Here is a 13,735-nt window from a genome sequence, read left to right as displayed (position 1 = left end):
TCCGCGGGCGCTGCTCGGAGGGCGGCGGGGGGGGGGGGGGGGGAGCGCCATGGCCGCGGGGGGCCCGGGGCTGCCCCTGGCCCTGCCGCTCCCGCTCCCCGCCGCCCTGCTCGGCCTCGGCCTCGTCGCGCTGCTCGCCGGGCTGCTGGCGCGGTCAGGGCCGGGGGGGGGGGGGACGGGGAGGGGGAAAAGGGAGGGGTGGGGGGGTCCCGAGGGGTGGGGGGGGGTCCTGAGAGGTGCGAGGGGTCTTGAGGGGGGGGGCGAAGGGGTCCTGAGGGGTGAGGGGGGTGTCCTGAGGGGGGTGAGGGGGTCCTGGGGGTATGAGGGGGGTCTTGAGGGGGATGAGGGGGGGGTCTTGGGGGGGGTGAGGGGGTCCTGGGGGTATGAGGGGGGTCTTGAGGGGTGAGGAGGGGTCCTGAAGGGGGGTCCTGGGGCTGTGAGGGAAGTCTTGAGGGGGATAAGGGGGGAGTCTTGAGGGGGGTGAGGGGGTCCCGGGGGTATGAGGGGGGTCCTGAGGGGCTGTGAGGGGTCCTCGAGGGCGTGAGGAGGGGTCTTGGGGAGGTGAAGGGGGTCCTGAGGGGTGGGAGGGGGGGGGGGTTCTGTCTGGTTCTGGGGGGGTCTTGGGTTGTTAGAGGGGTGTAAGGGGGGTGTAGGGTTTGGGGGGGTGGGAGGGGGTAGGGGGTTGTGGGGGGGCTCATAGGTCTGGGTATGGGGGGTGGGGGTGTAAGGGGGGTGTAGGTTGGGGTGGGGGGGGGACAGGGACATGGGGGGGCTATAGACAGGGGTATGGGGGGGCTACAGGCTGGGGTGTGGGGGGACAGGGGTGTGGGGGGCTATAGGTTGGGGTGTCGGTGGTGTAGGGGGGCTATAGGATGGGGTGTGGGGTGGCAGGGATGTAGGGAGACTAGAGGTCAGGGTATCAGTGCTGTGTGGGGGCTCTAGGTTGGGGTGTAGAGGGGGGTGTAGGTCGGGGTGGGGGGTGCCAGGGCTTGGAGGGAGACATCAAGGGCAGGGGGTGCTCTGGGGGGGGTGTGTGCATGCAGGCGTGGGGGCTTTGTGGCTTCTGGGGGGTCCCGCAGAGCTAGGTGCCAGGTCAAGGGGGGCTGGGGGAGCACGGGGCTGGGTGTGGGGGTTCAGGGCCTCGGGGGGGGGGGTTGGCGCAGGCGGTCCCGAAGAGCAGAGGTCGACCCCGGCCCTTTGCGTGTCCCCGCAGGTGGCTGGTGTGTCGCCTGGCCGTCACCTGGTGCCGCCAGAAGCTGCAGGCGGAGCTGAAGATCGGCTCCTTCGGCTTCTTCTGGGCCCAGAACATCAGCCTCAAGTTCCAGCAGAAGCAGCAGACGGTGGTGGGTGCCCCTGGAGCGGGGGTCACTTGGGGGGGGGGGGGGGGGGGGAGGGCAGGACGGCCGCGGTCCCCTTCGGCCTGGCAGCCGGTCCCTGCAACCAGCTGCTGGCACGCGGCCCCGGGGCTTCAGCCCTTGTCCCCTGGCCAAACTGGGGGGTTTTGGGGGGGCTCCCCGCGTGATGCCGGGCGTTGGGAGCAGGGCGGGAGGTTGGGGGTGAGCACTGCGGGACAGGCCCCTCAGTTTCCTCTCTCGCCTGCCCGTGTGTCCCTGCAGGAAATTGACAGCGTCTGGATCTCCAGCAAACTGAGCCGGGAGCTGCCGTACGTACCCCTGCCCCAGCTCCCTAGCTGCTCTCCTGGGGGGGGGCTGGCTCACCCCTGGCCCCGCTGACCGCCTTTGCACCGCCTTCCTGCGGGGCCTTGCAGTCCCCACGGTCTGCAAATCCTTTGGGGGTGTCTCGCAGAGGCCCCCCCCCCCGGCAGCGGGGTCCGCAGGCTCGTGTAAGGGTTGCCCGTGCCTGTCGTTCTGCAGGCGCTACTTCGAGCTGTGCTTTGGGGAGGTGCGAATCCGCACGGACCTGCAGAAGGGCCCTGGCTTCCAGCCCTCCTTCCCGGGGGCTCCCAGCGAGGCTGATGGCAGTGAGAGCAGAGCAGATGTGGCCCTTAAACCCTCCCTGCTGCGGCTCCTTAGCCAGGTAGGCTCTGCTTCTGTGAGGGTTTCGCGGGCTTTGCTGCCGCTGCGCAGCCCTCACCGTAACGCTTTCCCTCCCGCCAGCTCTTCTCCATCCACCTGGATTCCGTCAACGTCATGGTTCTGCACGTGGCCACGTCGGAGTCTCTCTGGCACATCCAGGCCAGCAAGACACGTCTCCTCCTCGCTGGGGATGGGAAGAGGTAACGCTGCTCGCACGCTGCTCCCCTCCTCCAGCATGGCCCCGTTTCCCTGCCGGGCTGGGGGGCAGCACTTCTCCAACCCCAGCCAGCCAGGCTCCCTCTGTCCTGCCTTGCTGCGTCCCCTTCAGCAGCACGTCGCAGCCAGCTCTGATGTGACCTAGCGTCCTTCTCCGAGGCTGGCCCGGTCCCTTTTTCCTTCATGGGAAGCCGGAGCCGTTTGTTTTCCAAATGGGTTGTTGCGCTGTGCGTGGGGTTAGGGCTTGGTCTGCTTTTGGGGGGACTCGGGGTCTCCGTGTCCCACCTAAAAGGGAGGGAAGGGGCTTGGCGTGGAGGCAGCAGGGCCCGCAGCCTCGCTCCGCTCTCCCCAGCCTGAACTGCGAGGTGAGCCTGACGAAGGTGAACAGCAAGGTGCTGCGGAGCAGCCAGCTGGTGAGTGCTGGGGAGGGGAGAAATTCGGGGCTCTGGGCCTGGGCGCGGCTCTCTGGGGCACCCCGGGACCCGTTCCTCGCCTGTCCTCCCCCCCCGCAGGATGACACGTGCCTGGCGGAGCTGGCCCTGGCGCTCTCCCTCTCGCTGGAGATCAGCAGCAAGCGGCGGCTGGTGGGCGTCAGGCTGAGCGTCCGGACCCTGCAGGCGGAGCTGCACGAGGGGCTCTTCTGCAGCCCGCTGCTGCGCCGCGTCACGGCCGGGGGCGAACAGCCCGGCCCAGGTCAGGCACGGGGACAGGGCGAGGGCTGGATTTGGGATTTGGCTCTGCTGCCGCTGCCTCCCGCTGCAGGGAGCGGGGCGGGAGCCTTCCCGTGACTCTCGCGTGTCCCACCGCAGGCCCGGAGGAGCCCCTGAAGTCCTCGTCTCTGCTGAGCAGGGGCACGCTGCAGCTCGTCCCCAGGAGGGTGGAGGTGAAGCTGGAGAACACTAGCGTGGTGCTGTCTATGAACAGCCAGAAGAGGTGAGGGGGCAGGTGGAAGAGGTGGTTGGGGTAGCCCTGGGACAGCTGTGCCGTTCCCTGCTCGTCCCCCGCGCCGCCAGAAGGCGGCGAGCAAATCCTAGAGCCCACCCCCGTGGGAAACACCGAGCGTGGCCTGGGGCTGTGCTCCTGGGGGAGGAGGAAGGCAGGCGAGCTGCTTTTCCAGCAGGACAGCCGCTGGGATCCTCGGCTGCTGGGATGGTGGAGGTGGGCTGGGCTGCAGATACGTACTGGCCCGTGCTTTGTCCGTGCCCGGTGTGCTAGCCAGCTGGGGTGTGAGGTGAGGAGGCGGCGGCCGTGGGGGCGCGGCTCCTCTCTGGCAGCGACACCCCGCTTTCCCCAGGCACCTCACCTGGAGCCTGAAGCTGCTGCAGTTTCTCTACCGGCGTGAAGAGGAGCAGATACCGCTGCGCAACTTCACCCCCGCCTCAGACCTGGACCAAATGAGCGTAGACCTCCAGCTGGAGGGCAAGTAGCCAGGAGGGCACCCCCGGGACAGGGCTGCTGGCCTTTTCCTCCTCCAGCCCTCACTTCCGCTCCTCTCTCTCCCCAGACGGCCTTCTCCTCTCCCAGAGCCGCCAGCGCATCGTGTGCCTCAACTCCCTGAAGACCAGCGTGCAGGTGAGCGGGCGCTGGGCGCGCTCCTGTCCCCCGGGGGGGGTCTGGTTCAGCTCCTGGCACGAGCTTGCTGCCACCCCGCGCTCTCCCTGCTCCAGGTCACAGCCATTGACCTCTCGGCTGCTGTGCTGCTCAACACCTGCATCATCCACTACCGCCACCAAGAGTTTTCGCACTGGCTGGGCCTGTTGGCGCAGGAACGCAGGTGCCGGGCGGTGCCTGTCCCCAGCCAGGGGCACAAGGGAAGGTAAACTCAGCCTCAGCCGCTGCTTTTGTAGCTCGTTTCCTCTTGCCTGCCACTCTGACAGGGTGCCCGGGCATGCAGCCCCTTCTGTGCACGGCCCCCGGTGTCGTGGTAGTTGGGAAACCCTACAGAAGGCGTCCCTTGGTGCTGCTCTACGGGATGCAGCACCCCTCTAAGAGCCGGTCCGTGCTTGTCCCCCGCAGGAGCTACCCCCAAATCATAGCGCCTATCATCCTGTGCGCCTCGCTGTCCAACGTCAACGTGTCAGTGCAGCTGGGGGACACGCCGCCCTTCGCCTTGGGCTTCAACTCCATCTCTGCAGGTAGGGCTTGGGCCCGGGGTGCCTGCTGGGCTCTTCTTGTGGGGTTGGTGGCTCTCTCAGAGAGGCGTCGGGATGATCAGCGGCCTGGGTCTGTGGCGTGGGAACGGGGAAGGCCCTACTGTGTCTGCGTCCAGCCAGGCGCCGCGGGCCCCAGCATGGTTTTGTTCGAGTTGCCCCTTTTTGGGGGCAGCTGAGCAGGCAGCACCGAGCCCTGCCTGCCTTCCCCTCCCCTCTGCCTGCAGACTACCAGCACCTGCGCCCCCAGAGCGTGCACCAGCGGGCGGTGCTGGCCGTGGACCACCTCTGCTGGCGTGTGGGCAACGACTCGCACATCCAGCGTGCCCCCCACCCGCCCAACATGCACGTGTGGGGAGAAGCCCTCATCCTCGACTCTTTCAACCTACAGGCGAGTGGGGAGCTGAGGGGCTGCTCCCAGGGGGGCTGCCTGTCTGCGACTCCTGTGCAAGCAGCACAGGGATGCGTGGTGGCACGGGGACATCCTGCAACCTGACAGTAATCAGCCAGTTTGTCCTGCAGGGCAGCTACAACCAGCCTCTGGGCATGTCCAGCGCCCAGTCGGACACGCTTTTCCTGGACTGCACCATCCGGGGGCTGCAGGTGGAGTCGTCGGACGCCTGCACCGAGTGCCTGGCCAGGGTCCTGCCCCTCTTCTGCCCGCGGCCCAGCGGAGCTGAGCTCGCCGAGCAGCCTCCCTCCGCCCCGAGCGAGGCCTGGGGACTGCTCTGGAAGGTGGATCTGAAGGTGGAGGATGTAAATCTTTTCACGCTCTCAGCTGTTGTGGGTAAGTGCGGTTGTGGTGTCCGGGCTGGCCCCGTATGGCTGTCCTGGAACAGCCCCACGGCCAGGGGAGCCTGGCGTGCTGTGGGGTGCCTTGTCTGTGCCTCCAGCACCGAGGTACTGTCCCTCTAGGCGCCCTGGAGCTGCGGCTGGACACGCTGACTGTCCTGGGGAGCGCCGAGAGCTGCACGGTCAGCGTCCAGGGCATGGTGCTGGCTTTGGTGAAGAGCATCACGGAGAAGATGCAGCCGTGCTGCAAAGCTCCTGCCATCCCCAACCCCGTGGCCAACCTCTCCATGCTCTCCGTTACCTACCACAGCAGCATCCGCTCCCTGGAGGTCGGTGGGGGCCTCGGGGCTCTGCTTTAGCCGGTGCTGGGATGGACGGGGTGGCGGGAGGGCACCGAGAGGTGACGGAGAGGAGGACGTGGCGGTGACCTGGTGCTTGTTCTCCGCTCTAGGTGCAGTGCGGCGAGGGGCTGGCGGTGCTGTGGAGCCCTCCCGACCACATGCACTTGTACCATCACACCCTGGCCACCCTGCAGTGCCACGAAGCCTTGCGGAGCGCCCTCGGCCGCGGGGCGCCTCCCTCCCTGTCCCCGGAGAGCCCGGCGCCCTGTGCCGCCACCCCTACTGAGACAGGAGGGCCCCCCCAGCCAGACGGGGCTCCCCCCAAAAGACTGCTGTCCCTGTCGCTGGAGCTGAGCTCTGCCAAGGTCACCGCCTTTGTCTCCGAGGCCAACTACATCAGCCTGGCTGCTGAACGGACCTCGGTGAGCTGGCACGGCGGCGCCCTGCACAGCTACTGCCCCGAGCTGGCCGCCGGCTTCGACGGCCACAGCATCTTCAGCTTCAAGGAGGTGGAGGTGAAGCTGCTGCCGGAGCTGGAGGAGGTCATCCTGCACCGTTGCGCCTTCCCCACCCTGCGCACCCTCCGCAACCGCGGCTGGGCCTTCTCCTTCGCCAGCGTCAGCATCGAGTTCCCCTACCAGTACGACTTCTCCCGCACGCTGGACGCCGCCGTGGGCGTGCAGAAGTGGCTGAAGGGCTTGCACCGGCGCGGGCGCCCCGCCGGCGCGGCGCTGCCTCCCGACCTCCTGCTCAAAGTGACGCACTTCTCCTGGGTCTTCCTGGACGACGTCTTCGAGGTCAAGCTACGAGACAACTACGAGCTGATGAAGGACGAGAGCAAGGAGAGCGCCAAGCGGCTGCAGCTGCTGGACGCCAAGGTGGCCGCGCTGCGCAAGCAGCACGGGGAGCTGCTGCCTGCCCGCAAGATCGAGGAGCTCTACGCCTCGCTGGAGAAGAAGAACATCGAGATCTACATCCAGCGCTCCCGGCGCCTCTATGCCAACACGCCCATGCGGAGGGCTCTCCTCACCTGGACCCTGGCCCACCTGGAGCTGGTGGCCATGGCTGACGAGTCCTTCCACGGCACGGAGCGTGTCGTGGAGCAGATGAGGGACATGGACAGCGTCAGCCCCTTCCCCCCCGAGGGGCTGGAGATGGTCACCCAGTGGTGCCGCATGATGAAGGGCAGCGTGGGCAGCTTCTTCGGTGAGTGGTCTTGCGTTGAGGGTGTCCTCAGAGGACGTCGCGGTGGCTGCGTGGCGTGGGTTTTCAAGGCAGGGACCTACTGGCACCGCGTGTTGCGTGGCCGAGCCGGGGAGACGATTTTCAGAGGTGCAAGGGAGTGGGGATGGAGCAGAGAGGCAACAGGGTGGTGGCTCCTGAGGCAGCCCAGAGTGTCGGGATCAGAGCAGCGCCCGTCTGCTGCCGCCTCCATCGGCCCTCGCTCCGCCCCGCAGTGCGGATCCGCGACTACCCTCGCTACCTCTTCGAGATCCGGAACTGGCAGCTCTCGGGCCGGCTGATCGGGGCGGAGCAGTGCGGCCAGGCCTGCTCCCGGCGCCGCCAGGTCCTGAAGCTGGGGCTGCCCTGGGGGGACGCGACGGTGGAGAGGAACATGCCTCCCCTCAAGTTCTACCACGACTTCCACTGTAAGAGCTGGGGGGAGGGCGGGGGGGGCGAGGGGGCTCTCTGCCGGGGTGGGGACAGGGCAGAGGACTGAGCCGTGCCCCGTGTCCCCAGCTGAGATCTCCCAGTACACCATCGTGTGGGGGCCCTGCTGGGACCCGGCCTGGACTCTCATCGGCCAGTGCGTGGATCTCCTCACCAAGCCCTCGGAGGACCCCAGCGCCCCGTTGCCCTGGTGGGACAAGAGCCGCCTTCTCTTCCACGGGGACTGGCACATGGACATCGAGCAGGCCAACCTGCACCAGCTGGCCACCGAGGTGGGAGACGGACGGGTAGGGAGCGGAGCGTGGCATGGGGCTGGCTCACACCTGCCTCTCCTCGTGCTTGTGCTTGCAGGACCCCTACAACACCACGGAGAACATGCACTGGGAGTGGAGCCACCTCTCCTTCCACTGGAAGCCCGGGCAGTTCGTCTTCAAGGGCAACCTAGACATCAACGTCCGGACAGCCTCCAAGTGAGCGTGGGGCTGGGAGCGTGGGGCTGCTGCTGGTGCTGGGGGGTTACCGGGGGCTTCTCTCCCCACCCAGGTATGACGACTGCTGCTTCCTGCACCTCCCTGACCTGTGCATGACGCTGGACCTGCAGTGGCTGTGCCACGGGAACCCCCATGACCACCACGGCGTGGTGCTGCGCTCCCCCGAGTTCCTGCCCGAGGTGCCAGTGGGACAGCAGTACGACTCCTACCGTGCCTTCCGCTCCGAGAACCTCAACCTCTCCATCCGGATGGACCTGACGCGGCCCAGTGAGGGTGGGTGACGGCGCCCCGAGGAGCCCTCTAGGGCAAGGGGGCCGGTTTTAGTGATCCTTTATCCAACCCCTGGGTTGGGTGCTGCCGTGTCCCTGCCCCGCGGTGCCGGCTGACGACGGGTGTATTCTCAGAGCACTCCCAGCCCCGGATCCTGCTCTACAGCAGCACCCTCCGCTGGATGCAGAACTTCTGGGCCACGTGGACCAGCGTGACGCGCCCTATATGCCGTGGGAAGCTCTTCAACAACCTGAAACCCAGTAAGAAGAAGCTGGGGCAGCATTACAAGCAGCTGTCCTACACTGCGCTCTTCCCCCGGCTGCAGGCAAGTCCCGGGGGTGGCTTCCCAGAGTTAGTTCCCCCCTCTCCCTGCGCTGATCTCTCAGCCCCTGCTGTCTGCTCCTTCGTAGGTGCATTACTGGGCCTCCTTTGCCCAGCAGCGGGGGATCCAGGTGGAGTGCTGCCAGGGGCACATCTTCACCCGCGGCACGCAGCGGCTCATCCCACAAGGTGAGCTGGGGCCCCGCTGGCGCCGCTTCCAGGCCGGGGAGGGTCCCGGCTGACGCCTCTCCCCGTCCCCCAGCTGGCACGGTGATGCGACGCCTCATCTCGGAGTGGAGCATCACGCAGATGGTGAGCGACCTGAGCCAGGTCACCGTGCACCTCATGGCCTCCACCTGCGATGAGAACGCTGACCACCGGCTCGACACCCTGGTGAAGAAAACCCACCTGCTGAGCCTGTCCTCCCTCACCTACCAGCGGCACAGCAACCGCACGGCTGAGGAGGTACCGCAGCAATCACCCGGGGCACAGCAGGGGTGACCCTGCCCGGGCTGCCCCGGTGGCATCCGCCACGACAAGGGAACCTTGATCTTTGGGTACAACGGGGAAGAAGGGGCTGGAGGTGGCTTTGTTGTGCTGAGGCTCTGCCCCTCTGTGCCCAGGAGCTGCCCCTGCGGGATGGGGACGATGGTTTCCACACGCACCAGCTGCACCTGGTGGACCTGAGGGCCTCCTGGACCACCACAAACCGGGACATCGCCTTTGGCCTCTATGACGGCTACAAAAAAGCAGCTGTGCTCAAGCGCAACCTGTCCACCGAGGCCCTGAAGGGGCTGAAGATTGACACGCAGCTGCAAGCCAAGAAGCTGAAGCGGGGCCCGCTCTCTGCTCAGTCCATCCCTGCCAGAGTCACTGCTCCCATCACCAGTGGCCGTCCTGAGAGAGCCTCCTCGGGGGGTGAGTGTGTCAGGGAGTGGAAACCCGCACCCAGCAGTGGCCTGGCTGTGCGTGCTAGCCCAAAACTGTGCCCGCCTTCACCCCGTTATCTCCTAGCCAGCCCCCTTCGGCTTTTCACTGACTTTTCTCCTTCCCCAGGAGCCTACATGCTGCAGAAGCTCATTGAGGAGACGGACAAGTTCGTGGTCTTCACAGAGGAGGAATCAGGGGCTAGCGAGCAGCTGTGTGGCATCGCCGCTTGCCAGACCGATGACATCTACAACCGCAACTGCCTCATCGAGCTGGTCAACTGCCAGGTCCGTGCCCCTGGCCCGCCTGCTGGCCCCATGCTCTCTGCTCCCCATGGCCTCGTGGTGAAGAGGTGCCGTGCCTGCCCCTGACCCCCCAGGGTCTCTTTTTTCCCCCTAGATGGTGCTGCGAGGTGCAGAGACAGAGGGCTGTGTGATTGTGTCCGCCGCGAAGGCCCAGCTGCTGCAGTGCCAGCACCACCCTGCGTGGTACGGGGACACGCTGAAGCAGAAGACGTCGTGGACCTGCTTGCTGGACGGCATGCAGTACTTTGCCACCACGGAAAGCAGCCCCAGCGAGAGGGAGCACGGGCAGCTCTGGCTGGAGGTGAGCCGCTGGGGTGGCACACAATGGGTGAGCTGCAGGGAGGGCAGGGGGAGCGAGGGTAACCACCGACGCCTCCTTGCATCCCTAGGTAAAGAATATCGAGGAACATCGGCAGCGGAGCCTGGACTCGGTGCAGGAGCTGATGGAGAGCGGGCAGGCCGTGGGGGGCATGGTCAGCACCACGACAGGTACTGCTCGAGCGAGGAGCTGGCCACCGCGCTGCCCCAGCCCCGCTCGCGGGTGACCCCGAGGCTGGCGGAGCTGGGAGCACTCAGCGCGTCCGCGTGCAGCTCTGGGAGCTGGCTGCTGCTCTGAGCCCTGTGTCACGGGGTCCCCAGAGTGGTGCTGAGGCTGTGGTCCCCCTGCCCGTCCCCAGACTGGAACCAGCCCTCGGAAGCCCAGCAGACCCAGCAGGTGCAGAGGATCATCTCTCGCTGCAGCTGCCGCATGTACTATATCAGCTACAGCCACGACATCGACCCCGAGCTGGCCACGCAGATAAAGCCTCCCGAGACTCCCGCTAACCAGGAGAAGGAGGATCTGCTGAAGAAGCAGGAGGGTGGGTACATCCTGGCAGCGCGTCTCAGCAGAGCTCTGGGCTGACCCGCAAGTGCCTGCCAGGTCCAGGGGTGGTCCGTCTTGTCCCTGCTGAGATCAGAGGGGAGCGTGCAGGGTCCCCAGCCTTGTGGGACCAGGGACACCACCTGAGGCTGGACGCTCTGAGCCTGCTAGAGCCAGTGTAACCACCTCTGCTCGTTCCCTGTCCCTCCACCACTGGCTGGCCCCCAGGTGCGTCCCAAGAGGTACCACCTCTGGCCATATAGAGGCCCCACGTGTCCTTTTTGTGTCCCTGCAGGAGCTGTGGACACGTTCACACTTATCCACCACGACCTGGAGATCTCCACAAACCCTGCCCAGTACGCCATGATCCTTGACATAGTTAACAACCTGCTGCTGCACGTGGAGCCCAAACGCAAGGTACCCACAAAGCTGCAAGTCACTGTGCCGCTTGCTTGTGCCCGGGGCACTCCTTATCTTCCCTTATCCTTGTGTCCAGGAGCACAGCGAGAAGAAGCAGCGGGTGCGTTTCCAGCTGGAAATCTCCAGCAACCCTGAGGAGCAGCGCAGCAGTATCCTACACCTGCAGGAGGCCGTGAGGCAGCACGTTGCCCAGATCCGGCAGCTGGAGAAGCAGATGTACTCCAACGTGAAGGTGAGCCCGCGTCCCAGGCAGGACCTGGCTCCCTTGGGTCCCCGCTTCAGGGCGGAGGGTGCTGAGGGTTGTCTGTCCTTCAGTCCCTGCAGGATGACAGCAAAAACGAGACCCTGCTCGACCTCAACCACAGGCTGCAGCAGCAGCTGAGCCAGGAGAAGGCTGACCTGCAGCTGGAGAGCGAGGAGCTGAACATACTGATCAGGTACGGGCCCTCTCTGCCTTCCGTAGCATTGTTTCCCCCCTTCCTCCAGGGCTCCCACATCCCAGCTCTCCCCTGTTCGCTGCAGGTGCTTCAAGGACTTCCAGCTGCAGCGAGCCAACAAGATGGAGCTGCGGAAGCAGCCGGAGGACGTGAGCGTAGCACGGCGGACTGAGTTCTACTTCGCCCAGGCGCGCTGGCGCCTGACGGAGGAGGACGGGCAGCTGGGCATAGCCGAGCTGGAGCTGCAGCGCTTCCTCTACAGCAAGGTACCGAGCTGTCCCGTGGCCCCCACAGCCACCCCGGGCCCAAATGTCTGGGGCTGACGGGTCTGTGTGCACAGGTCAACAAGTCCGACGACACCGCCGAGCATCTGCTGGAGCTGGGCTGGGTCACGATGAACAATCTCCTGCCCAACGCCGTGTACAAGGCAAGGGGAGCAGCTCTGCGCCCTGGGGACCCTTGGGTGACCCGGCCAGGGTGGCTGTCCCTCACTCCAGCCACCCGCTGGCTTCCCTGCAGGTGGTGCTGCGTCCCCAGAGCTCCTGCCAGTCTGGCCGGCAGCTGGCACTGAGGATCTTCAGCAAGGTCCGGCCGCCCGTGGGGGGCATCTCCATCAAGGAGCACTTCGAGGTGCCAGGGCTGGGCTGGGAGGTGGCAGGGCACAAAAAGTGTTTGCCCAGCCCCGACACGTGTGTCTCTCTCTCTCTTCCCCCAGGTGAACGTGGTCCCGCTCACCATCCAGCTCACCCACCAGTTCTTCCACAGGATGATGGGGTTCTTCTTCCCCGGCCGCAACGTGGAGGAGGAGGAGGTGGGGGATGAGGAAGACAAGTCCAAGCTGGTGACAACGGGTGAGTGGGGCGGGAGGCTGGTGGCTGCGGGTGGTCGCCCTCCTCCCTGGCCACCCCAGTGACCACTGAGCAGCTCTGGCTGCGTGTCCAGGACAAGTTTGGGGGCAGCTGTTGGTGGGCCTCGTGTTGAGGAACAGAGACTGGCGGTCTCCCCCGTGGGCAGGGAATTGCTGGGGGGGGGGGATTGTGGTCGTGGCTGCTCCCCAGGACACCGGCCACTTTGTCGCAGGGATACCCGTGGTGAAGCCGCGGCAGCTGATCGTGGCCGATGACGCGCTGGGGCCGGGGAAGGGAGTCGCTCAGGGACTGAATCGGACGTCAGGGGTCAGAAGATCGTTCCGAAAAGCACCCGAGGTACCTGCCGCGGCCCTGAGGGGGACTTTGGGACAACCCCGTCTTCCCTCAGCTCCTGGGCTGGGCAGCCCTGTCCTCGCCCTGCTTTCCTGTCCCTGTTTTTCCCTGGTGAAGCAGTGCCATGGCCTGGTGCCCGCCTGCCCCTTCCCCGCTGCTTCCTGGCTCCGTCCCCTCTCCTCACCTTCTGCTCCCGGCTCTGTCCCCAGCACCCCGTGGACGACATCGACAAGATGAAGGAGCGCGCGGCCATGAACAACTCCTTCATCTACATCAAGATCCCGCAGGTGCCGCTCTGCGTCAGCTACAAGGTGAGGGGACGGGGACGGGGTGTGCTGGGGGTGTCCTAGGGCCTCGTCCCACCCTACCTGACCCCCCTCTGCTCCATCCCCTGCCCAGGGCGAGAAGAACAGCGTCGATTGGGGCGACCTGAACCTGGTGCTGCCCTGCCTGGAGTACCACAACAACACCTGGACGTGGCTGGACTTCGCCATGGCGGTGAAGAGGGACAGCCGCAAAGCCTTGGTGGCGCAGGTAGGTGGGGACGGCGCTGTCTCAGCCTCCCCCTCCTTCCCCCTCTCCTGCTCGGGATCATCCTGACCCTCCTTTCCCGGGGCAGGTGATCAAAGAGAAGCTGCGCCTGAAGCCGGCAGCGGGCGCGGAGGCCCGGGGGAAGCTGGAGAACAAATCGGACGGGCCCATCCAGCAGCAGGAGGAGGACGAGAAGGCGCGCCTGCTCATCGGGCTGAGCGTGGGCGAGAAGAACCCCAGCAAGAAGTCCATCTTCGGCAGGCGCAAATAAAGGGCGGCACCCGGCAGGCCGGGAAGGGACTGGGCCCCCCCCCCCTCCCGTGCTCCCCACAGCGGAGGGGCAGCCCTATGGCGGGGAGGGGGGGTGCCGTGCTGCTCGGCACGGCGCCGCCCGAGCTGGGGGTGGCTGTGCCCAGGCCCTTGGGCAGCCCCCTCGCTGCGGGGCAGGGGTGCAGCAGGGGGGGGCTGCGGGGTGCAGCGTGCTCTGGGGCCGCTTTGTGGGGTGCACGAAGCCCCCCCCCCCCGTGCCAAGGGTTCCCGCGAGCCTCCCCTCTCCCTGCTGTGCGGGTGCTGGGCCCGGCCCCTGGGCCCGGTGAAGCAGCAGGATCGCTCGAGGCTGGGAGAAAGGGGAACGGGAGAGAGTTTAAATAAGAGTTTTTAATTTGGAACAGCCTCGCTCCCCCGGGTTGTCTCTCGCCTCGCCCCTCGTGGCGCGGCGTCGGCGTCAGCGCCCTCCCCGTTCTCAGCACCCCAGCACCCTGAC

At 66.4% G+C, this 13,735-nt stretch overlaps 1 protein-coding gene across 1 annotated transcript; it reads left to right on the top strand.

Moving 5' to 3' along the window:
• Positions 1 to 13,642, top strand: KIAA0100 (KIAA0100 ortholog). Its single transcript, XM_040532502.1, has 39 exons — positions 1 to 153; positions 1,214 to 1,343; positions 1,617 to 1,663; positions 1,875 to 2,037; positions 2,118 to 2,236; positions 2,605 to 2,665; positions 2,765 to 2,945; positions 3,062 to 3,185; positions 3,547 to 3,671; positions 3,757 to 3,824; positions 3,920 to 4,068; positions 4,269 to 4,387; positions 4,630 to 4,793; positions 4,925 to 5,189; positions 5,318 to 5,523; positions 5,646 to 6,741; positions 6,993 to 7,184; positions 7,276 to 7,478; positions 7,558 to 7,676; positions 7,750 to 7,970; positions 8,102 to 8,292; positions 8,378 to 8,477; positions 8,551 to 8,753; positions 8,912 to 9,206; positions 9,345 to 9,502; positions 9,615 to 9,821; positions 9,910 to 10,009; positions 10,198 to 10,380; positions 10,678 to 10,799; positions 10,879 to 11,034; positions 11,118 to 11,239; positions 11,325 to 11,505; positions 11,580 to 11,666; positions 11,759 to 11,869; positions 11,955 to 12,090; positions 12,320 to 12,444; positions 12,651 to 12,752; positions 12,841 to 12,975; positions 13,061 to 13,642. Exons 1-39 carry the CDS (start codon positions 50 to 52, stop codon positions 13,241 to 13,243), a joined length of 6,753 nt encoding a protein of 2,250 aa, XP_040388436.1. The 5' UTR covers positions 1 to 49; the 3' UTR covers positions 13,244 to 13,642.
• The last annotated feature ends 93 nt before the right edge of the window (positions 13,643 to 13,735 follow it).

This window comes from Cygnus olor, chromosome 20 (assembly GCF_009769625.2).
Source record: "Cygnus olor isolate bCygOlo1 chromosome 20, bCygOlo1.pri.v2, whole genome shotgun sequence".
Classification (NCBI taxonomy): Eukaryota; Metazoa; Chordata; class Aves; order Anseriformes; family Anatidae; genus Cygnus; species Cygnus olor.
The sequence above is the reverse complement of the archived record's forward strand: the minus strand, read 5'-3'. Positions and strand labels throughout refer to the sequence as shown.